The sequence below is a fragment of the Orcinus orca genome, chromosome 19 (genome assembly GCF_937001465.1).
Source record: "Orcinus orca chromosome 19, mOrcOrc1.1, whole genome shotgun sequence".
Classification (NCBI taxonomy): domain Eukaryota; kingdom Metazoa; phylum Chordata; class Mammalia; order Artiodactyla; family Delphinidae; genus Orcinus; species Orcinus orca.
Window position 1 is genome coordinate 33,798,042 of NC_064577.1, and position 15,616 is coordinate 33,813,657.

General features: G+C 51.4%; 1 protein-coding gene across 21 annotated transcripts in view; it reads right to left on the minus strand.

Annotated features, from left to right (window-relative positions):
* Positions 1–15,616, minus strand: part of CCDC57 (coiled-coil domain containing 57) — a 107,989-nt gene that overhangs the window by 84,810 nt on the left and 7,563 nt on the right. For 17 of the 21 annotated variants that reach the window (XR_007473644.1, XM_033438804.2, XM_049702382.1 and 14 more), the window contains 3 exons: positions 9,555–9,969; positions 8,260–8,368; positions 83–184 (listed from right to left, as the gene is read on the minus strand). Coding sequence is in view for 20 of the 21 variants with exons in the window: in XM_033438804.2 (XP_033294695.2) it covers positions 83–184; positions 8,260–8,368; positions 9,555–9,961 (618 nt within the window). In the remaining variant the exon portion in view is untranslated. The other 4 variants (XM_049702387.1, XM_049702394.1, XM_033438806.2 and 1 more) reach the window with 4 other exon arrangements.

Genomic DNA, 15,616 nt, shown 5'->3' on the forward strand with positions numbered 1-15,616 from the left:
GAGGCCTTCATGTGAACCCTAACTCGCAAGGGGCTTCTCACTTCTGCTGAGGAAATGATCACAGTCCGAGGGCGCCCTCTACCTTGAGCTCGTGTGCTAGGACCACATTGCTCATGCTGTCAGCCTGCAGGCGGAACGCGTGCTCCCGCTTTTGCATTTCAGATTCAAACTCCTGGAGCAGCTCCTGGAACAAAAAGAGCTGGTGGTGAAAAGAGCACGGTGGGGCCAGCAAAGACCCACTGGCACGCTGAGGGCAGGAGGGACGCAGAGGACCTAGCGGAGGACGAGGTCAAGAGTGGGACTGGGGCCTGTAACGCTGCATGAAGGACATCGGAGGGCTCTTCCCACCGTGGACGTAGGTTTGTCCCTCCCCCCTGTGGTCCTGTGGGGTTTTGCTCTGCACAGACAGAGCTGCTAGTGGACCCACAAGGAGAGACACCAGGCCCATGAGCTCAGAAGCACCCCTCCCAGCAGTTCTGTTGTTGGTTCCGTCTATGTCTCTCTCTAAACAACACGCCACTCTTCCCTCCGCGCTACCTGCCGACTTCCTGAGCAGCCCCACCCCACACCCCCGACATGGGGCTCACGGCTCCACTCCCCTGGCTGTGTAAGCCTCACCCACGGGCTGAACCCAAAAGTCCATAAACTATTACAACAATAAAGTGATTCACGGCTCACCCAACAGCGAACAATTATGACGGTTCCCATCTCATTTCTCCCAGAGTTTTCAATTCTCTGTCTCTCTCGCCGCCCCTTCTCTGTCTGGTTCTCTCCTGTTTCCTGAGTGGTGTCTGCTTCCCAGGACACACCCCATAATGTGACCCTTTCTTCTCCTGGGGTATGGTCCCTCCAGGGCCCTCAGTCTCCATGCCCATCTGGTCTCTCCCTGGGCTGCTTCACAGCCAGCATCCAGGCCCGAGACTCACAGCTCCCCTAGGCGGTCCTCGGTATTCCTGGATGCCCTCATCCTCTCTCCTGGTTTACTCCTGCTGGAAAGGACCTCCTTCCCCAGCTCAAGAGCTCCCATCAGGGTGAGAGTCCCACGATCCCCTGCCCCACTCGGCCTTCTCCCAGGGGGCTGGAGTGGGAGCTGCCCTCAGTTTCCCTGCCCCACCTCTCTCAGACTCACGGGCTTCCAGGTGAGGCTGCCAGCTCAGCCCTGTGACTGGGGCCACCCAGTCCTGGGGACCCGCCCAGCTCAGGCCCCCATTCTCCTGGCAGCCTCCTCCACTCCATCTCTTGGTTCTCAATGTTCTGAACTCAAAAGGGAAACAGAGGCAGCTAAAGGCTGACCCCTCGGCCCCAACACACAGCCACACTGCACAGGGCTTGCTCAGTAGTTACACTCCAGTAACTTCCCGAGAGGCTGTTACCCAGCCAGAGGCATCCACACCCTCACACCCCAGGGCCCCGGGCTTACATCTCTTCCCCAAGCAGTGCTGAAGACCTTGTCATGTGTCTTCTGTCCCAAGCTGAGGTTGAGGAGTTTGGGCCAGGCTCTGACTACAGGTTTTCTGGACGTTTGCAGCACCTCCTCTTCGTTGCTCTGAAACCCCTTTTGCTCATGGCTCTGGGGGCCTTTCAGTCTGAAGTCCCCACCCTGAGAAGTGGCTATGATGTTTACTTGATAATCTGACACCTTCCTGTTCTCTGCTGTATGTTTCTGGAATTTGTATTGTTAGATGAATCCTGGATTTATCCTCCATGTCTCTTAAATTCTCTCTTGGATTTTCTGTGTCTTTTTTCCATTTTCTGAATTAATTTCTTTATATATACTTTTATTTTTTTAATTTTAAATATTTATTTATTTATTTGGCTGCGCTGGGTCTTAGTTGAGGCACGCGGGATCCCCGTTGCTGCATACAGGCTCTTAGTCATGGCATGGGGGATCTAGTTCCCTGACCAGGGATTGAACCCGGGCCCCCTCATTGGAAGTGTGGAGTCTTAATGATGGCCAGGGAAGGCTCTATACATACTTTTAATTGTCAAAATTCTTTCTTGTTATGATTGGCCCTTCCTCCTGGCATCCAGAGTTACGGATGCAAAATACACCCCTGGGGACACTGATCTCAGGAAGCCCCCACAATGTGCTCTTAGACACTGAAAATGAAGATATAATGTGATGAGTGGCTGGCTCTGTCCCCACCCCATTCCCAAGAGGCTCAAGTTCTCACCTTGGGGGAACGACACAGGAAGAGCCTCATGGGAAGGAGGGAAATAGCCAGCCCCTGCCCTGGGAGCAGGAAGGTGGCTACTCTCCCGGCCCATCCTCCAGGACTGGGCTGACAGGAGTTGCAGGATCACTGGCACTGCCTGCGGAGCCCAGGAGGCCACAGCACCAGAGCTGCCCACGCAGACAGCTAGACCAACACGGACAACCAATCGCCATGCCCGGGCAAGCCTAGCACGGGCAGGGCCACACGGCCCACCGTGCTGCCTCACACCTGAGCTGATCACACGGCGGCGGGTTTTAGGATCTCTGTCGCGGGAATCATCTCTGTCCTACCCAGGGTCATTTTTCCTGTTCCTCTGGGCCTCTTCTTATGTTGCTGGCATTTCTCTGTCTTGTAATCCTGCCTCAGTTATATGCTCCTACTCAGGAATGAGGCAATAAAAAGTTCACTGGGATGTTGAAATTAAAAAACACCTGCTATTCATAAGAGACTGTTACAAAAAGGGAAAGGAAAGGCACAGAATGGGAGAAAATTTTTCTTTTTGGCCACACCGCGTGGCATGCAGGATCCTAGTTCCCCAACCAGAGATCAAACCCATGCCCCCTGCAGTGGAAGCGCGGAGTCTTAACCACTGGATTGCCAGGGAAGTCCTGGAAGAAAACATTTGAAATATATATACCTAAGAACTTGTTTCTGGAATATATATGCAGAACTCTTAAATATCAGTAATGTAAAGACAAATAACCCAATTTTTTTAAGTACAAGAAAGCTGAACAGACAGTTCACAAAGGATATATGAATGGCCAGTAAGCATGTGAAAAGATGCTTAATCTTTGATCATCAGGGATAAGCACATTAAAACCACAGTAAGACACTACTACACAACCACTAGACTGGCTAAAGAGAAAAAGACTGACAACACTAAGTGCTAGCAAGGACGGGGAGCGACTAGAACTCTAATCTGCTGCTGGTGGAATGTGACGCTACAACCATCTTGGAGGACAGCTCGGCAGTTTCTTAAAAAGTTACTCACAGCCGTAGGACACATCGCAGAAATTGCACTCCTGGTCATGTAGCCTGTGTCCATTCAAAGACGGCACACAGCAGCCTCATTCGAAATGGCCCCAAACTGGAAACGACCCAAGTGTCCAGAATGTGCGTTGACAGAGAACGGAAAGAGACTAGCACCTCCACACAACACAGCACTGGCACCGAGAAGGAACAAGCTGCCAACTACATGACAACTATGAGCCTCAGACACGTCATGGTGAGAGAAGCCAGACAAAAAAGGGCACAGTGCGCGGCTCCATTCTCACAGGACTCTCCGAAAGACAGATCTCGCCGCAAGCGGCAGGAAGCAGGCCAGTGGGGCCGGTGCCAAGGGTGCTGCTCCCTGACTGCAAAGAAGCACGTGGAACTCTGGGTGGCAGGAAAGTTCTGTCTTGGTTGTTACTCAAGTACCTGTGTTAAACCTTGTTGAACTGCACGCTTAACATGGGTGCATGGACTGTAGGAAATTACAGCTCAATTAAGTTGAATCTTCGCAGAGTCGACTGAGGGCGCTGCTTCCCTAATGTCAGGTCTGCGCTGCAGACACCAGGGCCCACACAGCCGCCTTCCTTCTCCCCATGGGTAGTTCAATTTCTGTAAAGAAAACTGTGCTGAGCTTCTGCCTGGGGAAGGAGCTCCTGGCTGCTGAGCACTCCATCTGCACATGAGGGGGGTGGTTCGCGGCCCCAGATACAGACATCCACCTGCACGTGCATGGCCCCTGGTGTCCCAAGGCCTAACCTCTCTGAGTCTGTAGGCCCACTGGCTGCATTTCCCACAGGCCCGCTCCCCAGCTGCTGCCCCCGCCCTCCCCGGGAAGGCGCAGGCTCACTCATCCGTGTGCTGAGGCCCTTCTCCTGCTCCCGTCACTGCTGTGGGTTCTCACTGTCCTTAGTCCTTTATCGTCTTGTTTACAGTGGTGACAGAAGAGCAGACGCTCGTGGCTGATGTGCCCTATGGACGGGAGGTCTGGATACAGATGCAGAAATCACACACTGAGGGACAGAGTCAAACTGAAATGCACATCCTGGAAAGCACAGCGCATGGAGAGCCCAGCACACTAGCAGGATTCCAGGTTTCTGACCAAGTAATGAGGCCCCTGCTTTTGAAGAGGCTTGGACAGACTCAGCCTCCTGAAGGAAAGAGTCGGGGAAGGCTGAACCCAGCCTGAGCACGCCGGCAAGAATGGGCTCGTCTGCCTCCGCCCTGCAATAAACTCCACAGCAGCCTCCCTCCCCTCCTCGGAAGGTGGGGGGCCTCAGAGACACCATGCAGAAGTACAACTGAAAACATACTTTTTTTATCCCTTGAGAAGCAAGACGAAGTATAAGGGGTCACACGAGTAACCCTTGTTGGGATCAGAATATGAAAATCATTGAGATTCACTCCTAACGCTACAAAATACTGAAGCACTTGGTTTCTGCTCCAAGTTCTGCAGTCTGTGGCTGCCAGGGGGCAGGAAGCCCTCGTACAGGCAGAGCCTGGCCCAGACCAGCGGGCAAGCATTTAGTGTCCTTGGTGAGGAAACAAGAAAGCCACCACCCCTGCACGCGCTGCTGCGTCCAAGTCCACTCCCCATCCCCACTTCACCCCAGAGACACGCGGCTCAGGCCCGTCTCCCGACCACCCTCTTCTCTTGCTCCTGGGGGCCCCTCTCCTGCTAGTCCCCCACCCATGCCCCTGCCCTGTGCCGATGTCCCCGGCTCAGCCTGGATGGCTCCTCTGCCTACAGTCACCCTTTGCGGGTGCCCCAGGTTCCTAGCTCTGTACTCTGTGGCCAACCTGCTCCATCCTGACCTCCCAGTTTGTCCACCTGGGAGTGCAGAAACCACTTCCTATGCAGCCCGACCAAGCGCCCTCCCCATCCTCCCTGTGTGGTTCCCCCATCTCCAAACAGGGCAAGTCATCCCGCCAGGCACTCGGCCCCAAACCAGATGTGTCCTCAGCGCCTGCCTCTCACCCCATCTCATCTATCAGCGTGTGCACTGGCTCTGCCGTCTAGGTGTATCCAGAACCTGCCAGTGGCTCAAGCCCCGCCCCCTCACCTGGGGCTGCGGCAGCGTCCTCCTGTCTCCCTGCCTCCCCAGTCTCACAGGCTGTCCTCAACCCAACAACAGAGGATCTTTTAAAAACTCAACTTGGCTCACAAGCCCCCAAGAGTTTCTCACCTCACTTGGAGCAAAGGCCATCCTCACGAGGGCCTGGGAGGCCTACACCGCTGCTATCTCAGCCCCCTTGAACTTGAACTCTGACGCCAACTGAAGGCGGGCTCACAAGTCCTCTTCTCAGGGTGCCCTTCCTGACCTGCCTATTAAAGATCAGCCCCATCCACCCTGCCTCCCTGTGTTATGCAGGTGACGTCCCTAGGATGCTACAGCCAGAGCCTGTAATGTTCGGGTGTCCACTGTGCCCCCACAAGGGCCAGCTCACTCTCAGGGCAGGTGGGGCCCCTGCTCAGCCCTAACCCCAGGGCCCGGGATGGTGTCTGGCAAAGTCTATTTGTTAAATGAATAAATCAATAAATCACTGTTTCTCCTCCAGTGGCTTCTAATCCTGTGACTGCTAACCAACAGTGAAACACCTTAAGTCCACAGTCTACAGCTTACAAACTCAGCTCCCGTCATCTTATACTTCTTTCTTGAAAATAAAAATCACTATTACCATTGCATCAATTCTACCTTTGACAAGTCAATAATGAACACAAAGATCTTCAGAAAAAGGAGACGGGAAACCAGCCCAAAGGAAGCCCACAAAGCTGATGAGCACATAAGGCCCTTTCTTCAGTCACAGAGAGTCGGGCGTGGGCAGCACAGCCCTGAGGCTGGCGTGAGCCCCAGCTGTCCCTGAACCACACTAGGCAGCAAAGGCTGCCCAAGTTCCTGGCAGCAGCTCTGGATGGAGCCCAGAGCTGGAGAGTCCAGACGTCAAGTTTCCTTCCTTCCAGAGACAGGGCTGGTATAAAAACTCCCATCCGGAGGTGCCCTCCTTGTGGACAAGGGGGCTCAAAGCCTGAACAAGCCTGAGTCGGAGCAAGGGCTCTGAGTGTGGACAGGCTGGGAAGCCACCCACAGACCCAGCCCAGCGACCACAACTCCCACCAGGGCACTGCTGCCTCCAAGTGCCACTGACTGTCCTGCTAACTGGGACACTCCCACCACTGCCCAGAGCCCTTCCGAAACTCCTTCTTTGGAAGGGACTCCAATGCCACTTGAGGAAACCTCATGACTTAGATGAGTCATACCTGGTCTTGATCACTCAGCTCATGCCCCAGTGACCTTGGACTGTTTCCAAAAGTCAAACCCGCCCATAATGGAAAAGTTCTTTGGTCCCTGAGGACTCCAAAAGAAAGTCCTCTGCAGGAAATTTCAAATGTTCTAAGCGATGATGGCATCATGGACAGTAAAATTCAAGCTTCCAAGAGGGGAAGGAAAGGGCAGGGCCCCCTCCTCCACCAGCCGTGGTTGGTAGATGCGGCCGTGCCTGAAAGCTCGGTCACAAGGACAGTTGTGTCCATGGGCGCCTTCCATCCTGATGGGTATAGCACATCAGGATGCCGTCCTATCTCAGGACACTGACGCTATGCTGTGGGACAGAGGGCCCAGCAGTCAGGCCTCAGTCTGCCAGCTGACAGGTCTGTCCTCCTTGAGAACCGCTGACCCCAGTGCCCGAAAAGGAACCAGCACAGGCAGGCACACCATTCACATCTGCCCAGTGGCACATCCACTGGAGAGACTAGGGGCCTAGTTCAGAGCTCAATGGCTCAGTCAGCCAATCACTCCAAGTCACTCAATCACTCCAAGAAGGGCAGAAGTGAGGACACAGACAGGTTGACTTCTAGATCCAGCTCCTCTCCAATATCACAGACACAGTCTAAAAATAAGGCGTGGGCTTCCTTGGTGGCTCAGTGGTTAAGAATCCGCCTGCCAATGCAGGGGACACGGGTTTGAGCCCTGGTCTGGGAAGATCCCACATGCCGTGGAGCAACTAAGCCCGTGCGCCACAACTATTGAGCCTGCGCTCTAGAGCCCACGAGCCACAACTACTGAGCCTGCACGCCTAGAGCCCGTGCTCTGCAACAAGAGAAGCCACCGCAATGAGAAGCCCGCACACCACAATGAAGAGTAGCCCCTGCTCGCCGCAACTAGAGAAAGCCCGTGCACAGCAACAAAGACCCAGTGCAGCCAAAAATAAATAAATAAAATAAATAAATTTATAAAAATGAGGCGTGAGTTGTTATCCTGTGGCAGGATGACAGTACCTAAGAGTTCTTGCACTGGAATTGTCTTGGACTCAAATTACGGCTCCGCCACTTACTGAGGGGGATCTTGGGCAGGTTACTTAATGTTTCCCCTATCTGGAAAATGTAGAACAAAATTGTGTCTCTGTTGTGTTGAGCAGATAAATTCACACACGCGCACAAGGAGCTCCATGAGGCAGTTTCTATAAACACCAGTCACTGCTACGATGACACAAGCTTGGCACATCCTGGAAGGAGACCAAGGGTACCCATGTCCTTGCATACACGCAGCCCTGCCAGACATGGACTTTGGCCATAAGTGTGAAGGATATCCTTCACCCAAACCCCAACATAGCTGAGTCTCTGAGTGTAGGCTGAGTTTCAATGACACCAAGGAGAAATTTTGGTGACAGGTTTAAGTGTCACCTGTCAGCTGATACATCTATATTTAAACTTATTTACTGCTTTGTTGAAAGAAGTACAGTTATCACAACTTGAGCTCCCAGCTCTTTTCCACAGTAAATAACTCAAACTTTAACTTTATAATACTTTTTTCTAAAATAAATAAAGGAGGAAATGTTTATTCTATTTCCAAGGAAAGAGAACCCTGGGGGAGTTACTACAGAGGAAGATTTAGACACCCCATCACACTTCCCCACAGATCACCATAAAGTAGAAATCTGTGATCCCAGGATACCATACGGCTAACAAAATGGTCTTCTCCAACTGGTACAATTTTGGTTTCAGAGAGGGCGGGCAGGGTGGGCACCTGAGGAGGAACTGGACCCCACGCCCTACCTGCCGCTGCAGGGCAAGTTCGCTGTCCAGCTCCTCCAGCCTCCTTTCCAGCTTCCACTTCAGGTTCCCATACTGCTCCCGCTGCTGGTCCAGCTCACTGTTCCTGTCACTGTGTGAAAAGTGCAGTGTTAAGAAAAGTAACACTGAAGAGTCTCCAAACTACACATTTGCAGGGTCACCTTTGCAAACATGAGGTGACAGGTCATGCTTCACTTTTGCGGGGGTGGCTTTGGCAGGACCCAGGGGACCTACATGCTGCACCTGGACAGGTGACTGCCTGCAGAAGAGTACGTGATGTGGGATCCAGGCTCTCACAACACAATTCCCAAAGTGCCTAAGATACAATCAAAAGTCACCAGTCATACCAAGAACCAGGAAAATCTCTACCTGAATGAGAAAACACAATCCACAGATGTTAACACCAAGATGACGCAGATGCTGAAATGATCTAACAAGGATTTTAAAGCAGCCGTCATAAAGATGCTTCAACAAGCAATTTTGCAGTTTTAGGACAAATGGAAATCAGAAACTCTCAGCAAAGAAAAAGTAACAAAGAATCAAATGGAAATTTGAGAACTGAGAAGTACAATAACCAAAACAAAGGACACCCTGGTTGGGCTCAAAGGCCGAATGAACATGTTAGAGCAAAGAAGCAGTGAAAAACAAAAGTTACCTGACCTGTTAATAGAAATAGACTGAAAAAAATGAGCAGAGCCTCAGAGACCTGTGGATAACAAAAGATGTGACACTCACATGGTCATCACTGCAGTCCCAGAATGGAAGGAAAAAGAGGGTGGGGCCAAAAACGTACTTGAAGAAATAACGGTTGAAAATGTCCTCAATTTGGTGAAAAAGAATGGGCAGAAGACCTGAGGAGACACTTCACAAAACAGTGTACAGCACTTCAAGGCTGCAGCAGAGCGCGCAGCTGAGGCCTGACCTCCCTTCTCACCGTGAGCGGAGCCCACAAGCCTCACGGCAGCTTCAGGGTCTCAGTCGACTTGCCTCAAGTCAGCTCACTTAGTTTTGGATTTAATATATATTCCACACCATTAAAATAATCATAAGCTCAAATATGTTTTATTATAATGATATAGATTTGTAAATCATGGGGAAAAATTCCAAATAGTTGAACAAATCTCCACTAATTTCAGCCACACTGGGACCCAGAAAAAGACATCCAGGTGTGGCCCTGCCTGCCTTCCCTTGACAAACACTGGACAGGTGGGCGCCGGGCAGCGCTGTGGGGCGGGAGGCGTGTGGAGGGTCAGGGAGTGGGGTCTGCTGGCCCTCACCTGTGGACCCGCTCCAGCTCCAGGCGGTGTTCCTGCAACCTCTGCTGGGACTGCTGCTGCAGATCCTCCACCCGCCGGGCCTTGCCGGCCAGCGCCTGCCTCAGCTTGGCCACCTCGATCTTGAGCTCGCTCACCTCGGCCTGCCTGGCCTCCTCCAGCCCACGGGCCCGGGCAAATGCAGCGTCGTAGTGCTCCAGCTCCCGGTCCCGCTCCTCCAGCACCTGCAGGTTGTAGACAAAGTCCTCCCGCAGGCGTCGCAGCTTCCCCTGTGCCTCCTCCAGCTGGCGCTGAGCGTCCTGCAGGGCTGCCTCCCGCAACTGGGAGTGCTGGGCCTGCAGTGCTCGCCACTCCTCCTCCTTGCGAGCCAGCAGGGCATTCAGGGCCTGCTCTGTGGGCGGGGGCAGCATGTCGGCAGCTGCAGCAAAGAGGAGGCAGGCAACGGGTTCACCGTTAGGGACCCTGTCTTCCACAACACACACCTCAGATCCCCAACTAAGTGATCGCTGTCACCAAAGCAGGAGGATGCTCTGGCCAGTTACTGGCTTTCTGGTCACACTCTGAGTTCTGGAGAGCCAAAGGCAGCTCCCCTAGGCTCCAGCAGGGCAGGGGCATACTAGGCCCAGACCCCAAAGGCTCTTTCTACCCTATCCTCACCCTACAGCAGAGGGAACAGACAGTAAGTGCAGGATCACCGAGGTAAGAGAGGAAGGAAAGACAGGGAGTGTTGTTTGCTCACCTACAAAAGCTAGGTTCTTTAAAATAGTTTCATAAAGTGCTCTCTCCATTTTGCAAATAAAAAAATGAGGCCGCTCAGTAGCTGAGCTGTGACTGGCCCCAGGTTGCCCCTGAGCCAATGCCCCTTCCCACCCCCATGCTCTACTCCTGGAGCTGGAATGCAGGCTCCCGGAGATTCACCACCCAGAAGCAGGCTCCTCTGTTCTTGTGTTTCCAGTCCATCGTGCACTGATACTTTTGTAAAACACAATAAAGTGCTAGAAAAAAAATGAAAATTACAAAAACGAAGATATATAATACACAACTTCGATTTTTTAATTATTAGATTCAACAGCATAAAACTACTTTGTCAAGTTGCCAACAAGTGTCTGAAGACCTCTTGCTTCCCGTCTCCACAGAGGATGGCCCACAAGGGGCAGGGCCGGTGAGGGTTGCTCCCCACCAGGGCACCTCCACCACTGTCCTGGTCCCATCACCTGGCAGAGATGGGGTGGATTCTGATACGCAGAACCGCTGGTGGGGGTGGGGGGGGGAATCTCCTGGGCTTGACTTATGCAATGGGTCCGAGGCCATGGGTCAGGCCCTGCCAGCTACACAACAGGCCCAGAAGGCATAAAGGCTGGCACACGTACCACTGGCATCTTCTGGGGTAGAGGGTGGCATGTGAATGATGCCCGGCTCTGAGAGTGCTTTTCCAGGAAGGCCAGGTGGGGTCTGAGGCAGGCATCCAGCAGTGACTTTTGTGTATCATTGTCCCTAAAGAGTCTGAAATGTCTGATTCATTTTAAGTGGGTTTTTTTAAAAATGAAAAAGACAAACTGTCCCAGGCCATCTCAACCCACAGGGTCAATACACATTCATGGAAACCCTCTTGGGCAGAGGAACAAGATTTCAGGGGCCTGTGAAGACACCCTGCAGGTTGTGGAGGTTCCATGCAGCCCCTCCCAAGGGGCACCAGCAGCATGAATACTGGTCCCCCTTGGTCAATGTAAAGCAAATATCCACAAACTAACACAGAAACAGGAACAGGAGAACCTGAGGGTCTTTTTTAAAATTTATTTTTAACATTACATTTACAGCAAACACTCTCTAAACCAGAAAGAGGACTACTTTTTTTAGAGACATGAAGTTCATTTCACTCATGAAATTACTGATAACAAAAACCAACAACAGGGGGACTTCGCTGGTGGTCCAGTGGTTAAGAAACTGCCTAGCAATGCGGCGGACACCAGTTCAATCTCTGGTCAGGGAACTAAGATCCCACATGCCGTGGGGCAACTAAGCCCACGTGCCACAACCAGAGAGCCTGCGTGAGGCAACTACAGAGCCTGAGCGCTCTGGAGCCCATGCACCACAACAAAGAGCCCGTGTGCCGCAACGAAAGATCCTGCGCACCGCAACCAAGACCCAATGCAGCCAATAAATAAATATTAAAAGAAAAACAAGCCAACAAAGTTCTACAACGAAACCTTACTTTCTAAAACCCAGTGGAGGTAAGAAATGAACAAAATTTTCATTTGACACAACGTTTTCATGGCATCAGGTTTACTGTGATTGAACTCTTCGTAGGACCTCAATTCAAACACCTGCAGAGTTGCTGCCACCAGCACTGCTCTCCTCAGACAGCCCAAGTCTTGCTTAGCTTATGAGCTGTGGACTCTTTGCCCTGTGAAAGGTGATCACTAATAACAGAACTCATAAAACTCTAGAGAAAAGCAACAAAAACCCAAAAAATAAACACACACCCTACCAAAAAATTATCTGTGTAATCAAAATCATTACTATTAACATCTTGGAAACAAAATGAAAAAAAAAGTAAAGTGGTCTGGGTTAGTATTTAGAGACTCCCAAAATATTCTGTCAGGACTAAAACAATAAGGTGCATTTTCTGGAAGAAGATGCGTGTTATGTGCTTGTCTACCCCCGTGGACAGTGGGAACATGAAACAAACTTTTTAGACATTTGTTTCTCACAGCTCAGAACAGTGCTCAGAACACAGAAAGTAAAATAAGAAACACATGATGAGGGAATTCCCTGGTGGTGCAGTGGTTAAAGATCTGCCTGCCAGTGCAGGGGACACGGGTTCGATCTCTGGTCCGGGAAGATCTCACGTGCCGCGGAGCAACGAAGCCCGTGAGCTTAGTGTGCCACAACTACTGAGCTCACAACTACTGAAGCCCGCGCACCTAAAGCCTGTGCTCCACAAGAGAAGCCACTGCAATGAGAAGCCTGTGCATGGCAACGAAGAGTAGCCCCCACTCGCCGCAACTACAGAAAGCCTGCGTGCAGCAACGAAGACCCAATGCAACCAAAAATAAATAAATAAATAAATAAAATTGATTTAAAAAAAAAGAAACACACGATGAACGTTAGGAATGGGCAATGAAGGCCAGGTAATTATTAAATATTGAGCAACGCATCTGACTAAGGGCTTGCTGGAAGGCAAAGCACAAAGGAAAACAGGATCCATCATAGGATTTGCATCTTTCGTGAGGAAAAAGCAAGGCAGTTTCCCAGGTGAAGCTGTCGGCATTTAGATCTAAATGAATTCCTTACGATAAGGGAAACAAATTGTGCAGGACAGGGCCTGGCAAGCTTTCTCCCTTTCCTAGCCAGTCGGTAAACATTGAGGGCTTGGTGGGTCACAGGGTCTCTACTGATGCCCCTCAACTCTGTGTGAAAGCAGCCACAGAGGACAGAAAAAGTGTAGGCTGAGTCTCTCCCACAGGCCTGCTGTGCTGACCTCCAGACACTTGTGCAGGGGACGCTTTTATTAGCACCTGTGTGACAAATACTATCATTTCTTAAGGCTGGTCCTCGCAGCCCCTAATCCTCAGGGTTCCGCGATGATCTCAATCTGGACAGAAACATCCATCCACAACTCCCCGGTGTCCACTGGGGGTGCAGGCCAGCCTCACGGAGGGGAGGAGGCACATGCCCTTCCAGCCCAGCCTGTCTCGGGGTGACTGCACCAGAGATGCGGAGCAAAGGGAGAGGGCACAGGCACGAGAGGCTGAGGGAGAAGGAGGAGAACGCAGGGCCTTGTGGGGTTGTGATACAGCAACAAACACTGGTCTTCATCCACGGTTTCTGGCACAAGGCTCCTAAAACCCTATTTCCTGAGTGACAGAAGCTACAGGGGCATCTTTAGTTAGTTTTTGTTCCTAGTTCCTGAAATAACTCCAGGTGAAAGGATGTCTCCCATTATTCATAACAAACCTCTTTCAACCACACCTGAGTCTATGTTAATGAGGTGATTTTGGAAAGCCCCTAGATAACCAATGGTTGGGGGCTGGTTGCCAGGGGAACCGGAGGGTTGGAACTTGCACCTCCACCTCCCAACTTTCAGGGAAAGGAGAGGAGCTGGAGGCTGAATCAATCACCAGTGGCTAATGGTTTAATCAATCAGGTTTAAAAATCCTGCCAGGTGGGCCTCCAACCCACAATCTGGACAGGATTGGCAAACAATCTAGGCATGTTGCAGCAAAAATAGAAATGAAGTTTTCCCTCTCCTGAGAACAAGAAAAATAAAGGGAACAGTGAACAGGCTAGACAAGAAACATAACCTGGCCTGAAAGAGTTAATCACTCCTAGTTTTAACTGTTACTAATCTGTAGTGTCTGTAACTAGATCTGTACTTCACAAAGCTAACCTATCACTCTTTAACACTAAGTGAATGACATCCTGGGCTCCCTTGTAGCATCTGCATTTCAGAAAGAAGGTCGCAGGCCAATAACCAAGAGACAAACGGACCCAACAACCCAATTACCAGGCTGCCTGAGGCCAGCTGTGACTGTTTCGAAATAATGCAGGAAAAAGAATGCAAGACCTTCACTACTTTTGATCCTTATCATATAGGCCTGACTGCAAGCCCCACATGTAAATCTTCTCTGATTCCCCGAGGAGCAGGGGCACAGTTCTTGAGGTGCCAGCATGCCGTGTCTCTCCTTTGCCTGGCAGAGAAATAAAAGCCTCTCTATTTCTTTTCCTCCAAATCTCTGTCTCCGTATTTCTATTCGGCATTGGTGCACAGGGAGCCAAGGTTTTTGGCAACAGGCACAGGTGCATTTCTTTAAGAAGGTTACTCACCCAAAAGACATCTTCCAAACACAAAAACTCAAAACCCAAAACCTGCTTCCCTGGTAGCACAGTGGTTAAGAACCCGCCTGCCAATGCAGGGGATACAGGTTCAAGCCCTGGTCCAGGAAGATCCCACATGCCGCGGAGCAGCAAAGCCCGTGCGCCACAACTACTGAGCCTGCGCTCTGGAGTGCGCCAGCCACAACTACTGACCCCGCATGCCACAACTACTGAAGCCCGCGCACATAGAGCCCGTGCGCCACAATAAGAGAAGCCACCGCAATGAGAAGCCCATGCACTGCAATGAAGAGTAGCCCCCGCTTGCTGCAACTAGAGAAAGCCCGTGCACAGCAACAAAGACCCAATGCAACCAAAAATAAATAATAAATAAATTAAAAAAAAACAAAACAGGGGCTTCCCTGGTGGCGCAGTGGTTGAGAGTCCGCCTGCCGATGCAGGGTACACGGGTTTGTGCCCCGGTCCGGGAAGATCACACATGCCGCGGAGCGGCTAGGCCCGTGAGCCATGGCCGCTGAGCCTGCACGTCCGGAGCCTGTGCTCCGCAACGGGAGAGGCCACAACAGTGAGAGGCCCGTGTACCACAAAACAAACAAACAAACAAAACAAACCCAAAACCTGTCTCTTTGCTGCAAAATGAAACTAAGCACCGAAGGTCAGCAACACCTCCCTGGGGAAATCCAGGGGACGGTCCCTGGAACTAACAGACCAAGCAGATGCTCAGACTCCTCTACAGGCTTTCAGTACTGGCAAGGGGCCAACGAGGCACAGGCAAAACGTCCCTCTGGACTTACCTCGTGGCTGGCAACCAGGTTCACTTTGCCCCACACACAACAAGCCTCGCTTAGACACCAAGGTTGCAGCAAAGAGGGTGTTTATTTGCAAGATAATCAAATCTCAAATCCACCTCCCCAGAGGCAAGGGGCTCGGGGTATTTATGGGATCAGGAATAAAGAAGCAGGGCAGTCAGAGGCAAGCTCATGAGGAAAGGTGATTGAAAAAAGGTTTGGTAATCGGTCTGCACAGGTGTAACTAGGCTACCGGCCTCTGCACGTTTTGAGGGTGGAGTTTTCGACCCCCCAGTGTTAAAAGGTCACCAAGCGGACACTCCTACATGCCCAGTTGGAGGGTTGGTGGTCCTATCCAGTCTTAACTGGCTCAGCTTGAACTAGACACAGCTGACTCCAAGTTCCTGGAAAACAACTCAGGCAAACATCTTATTGTTTAGG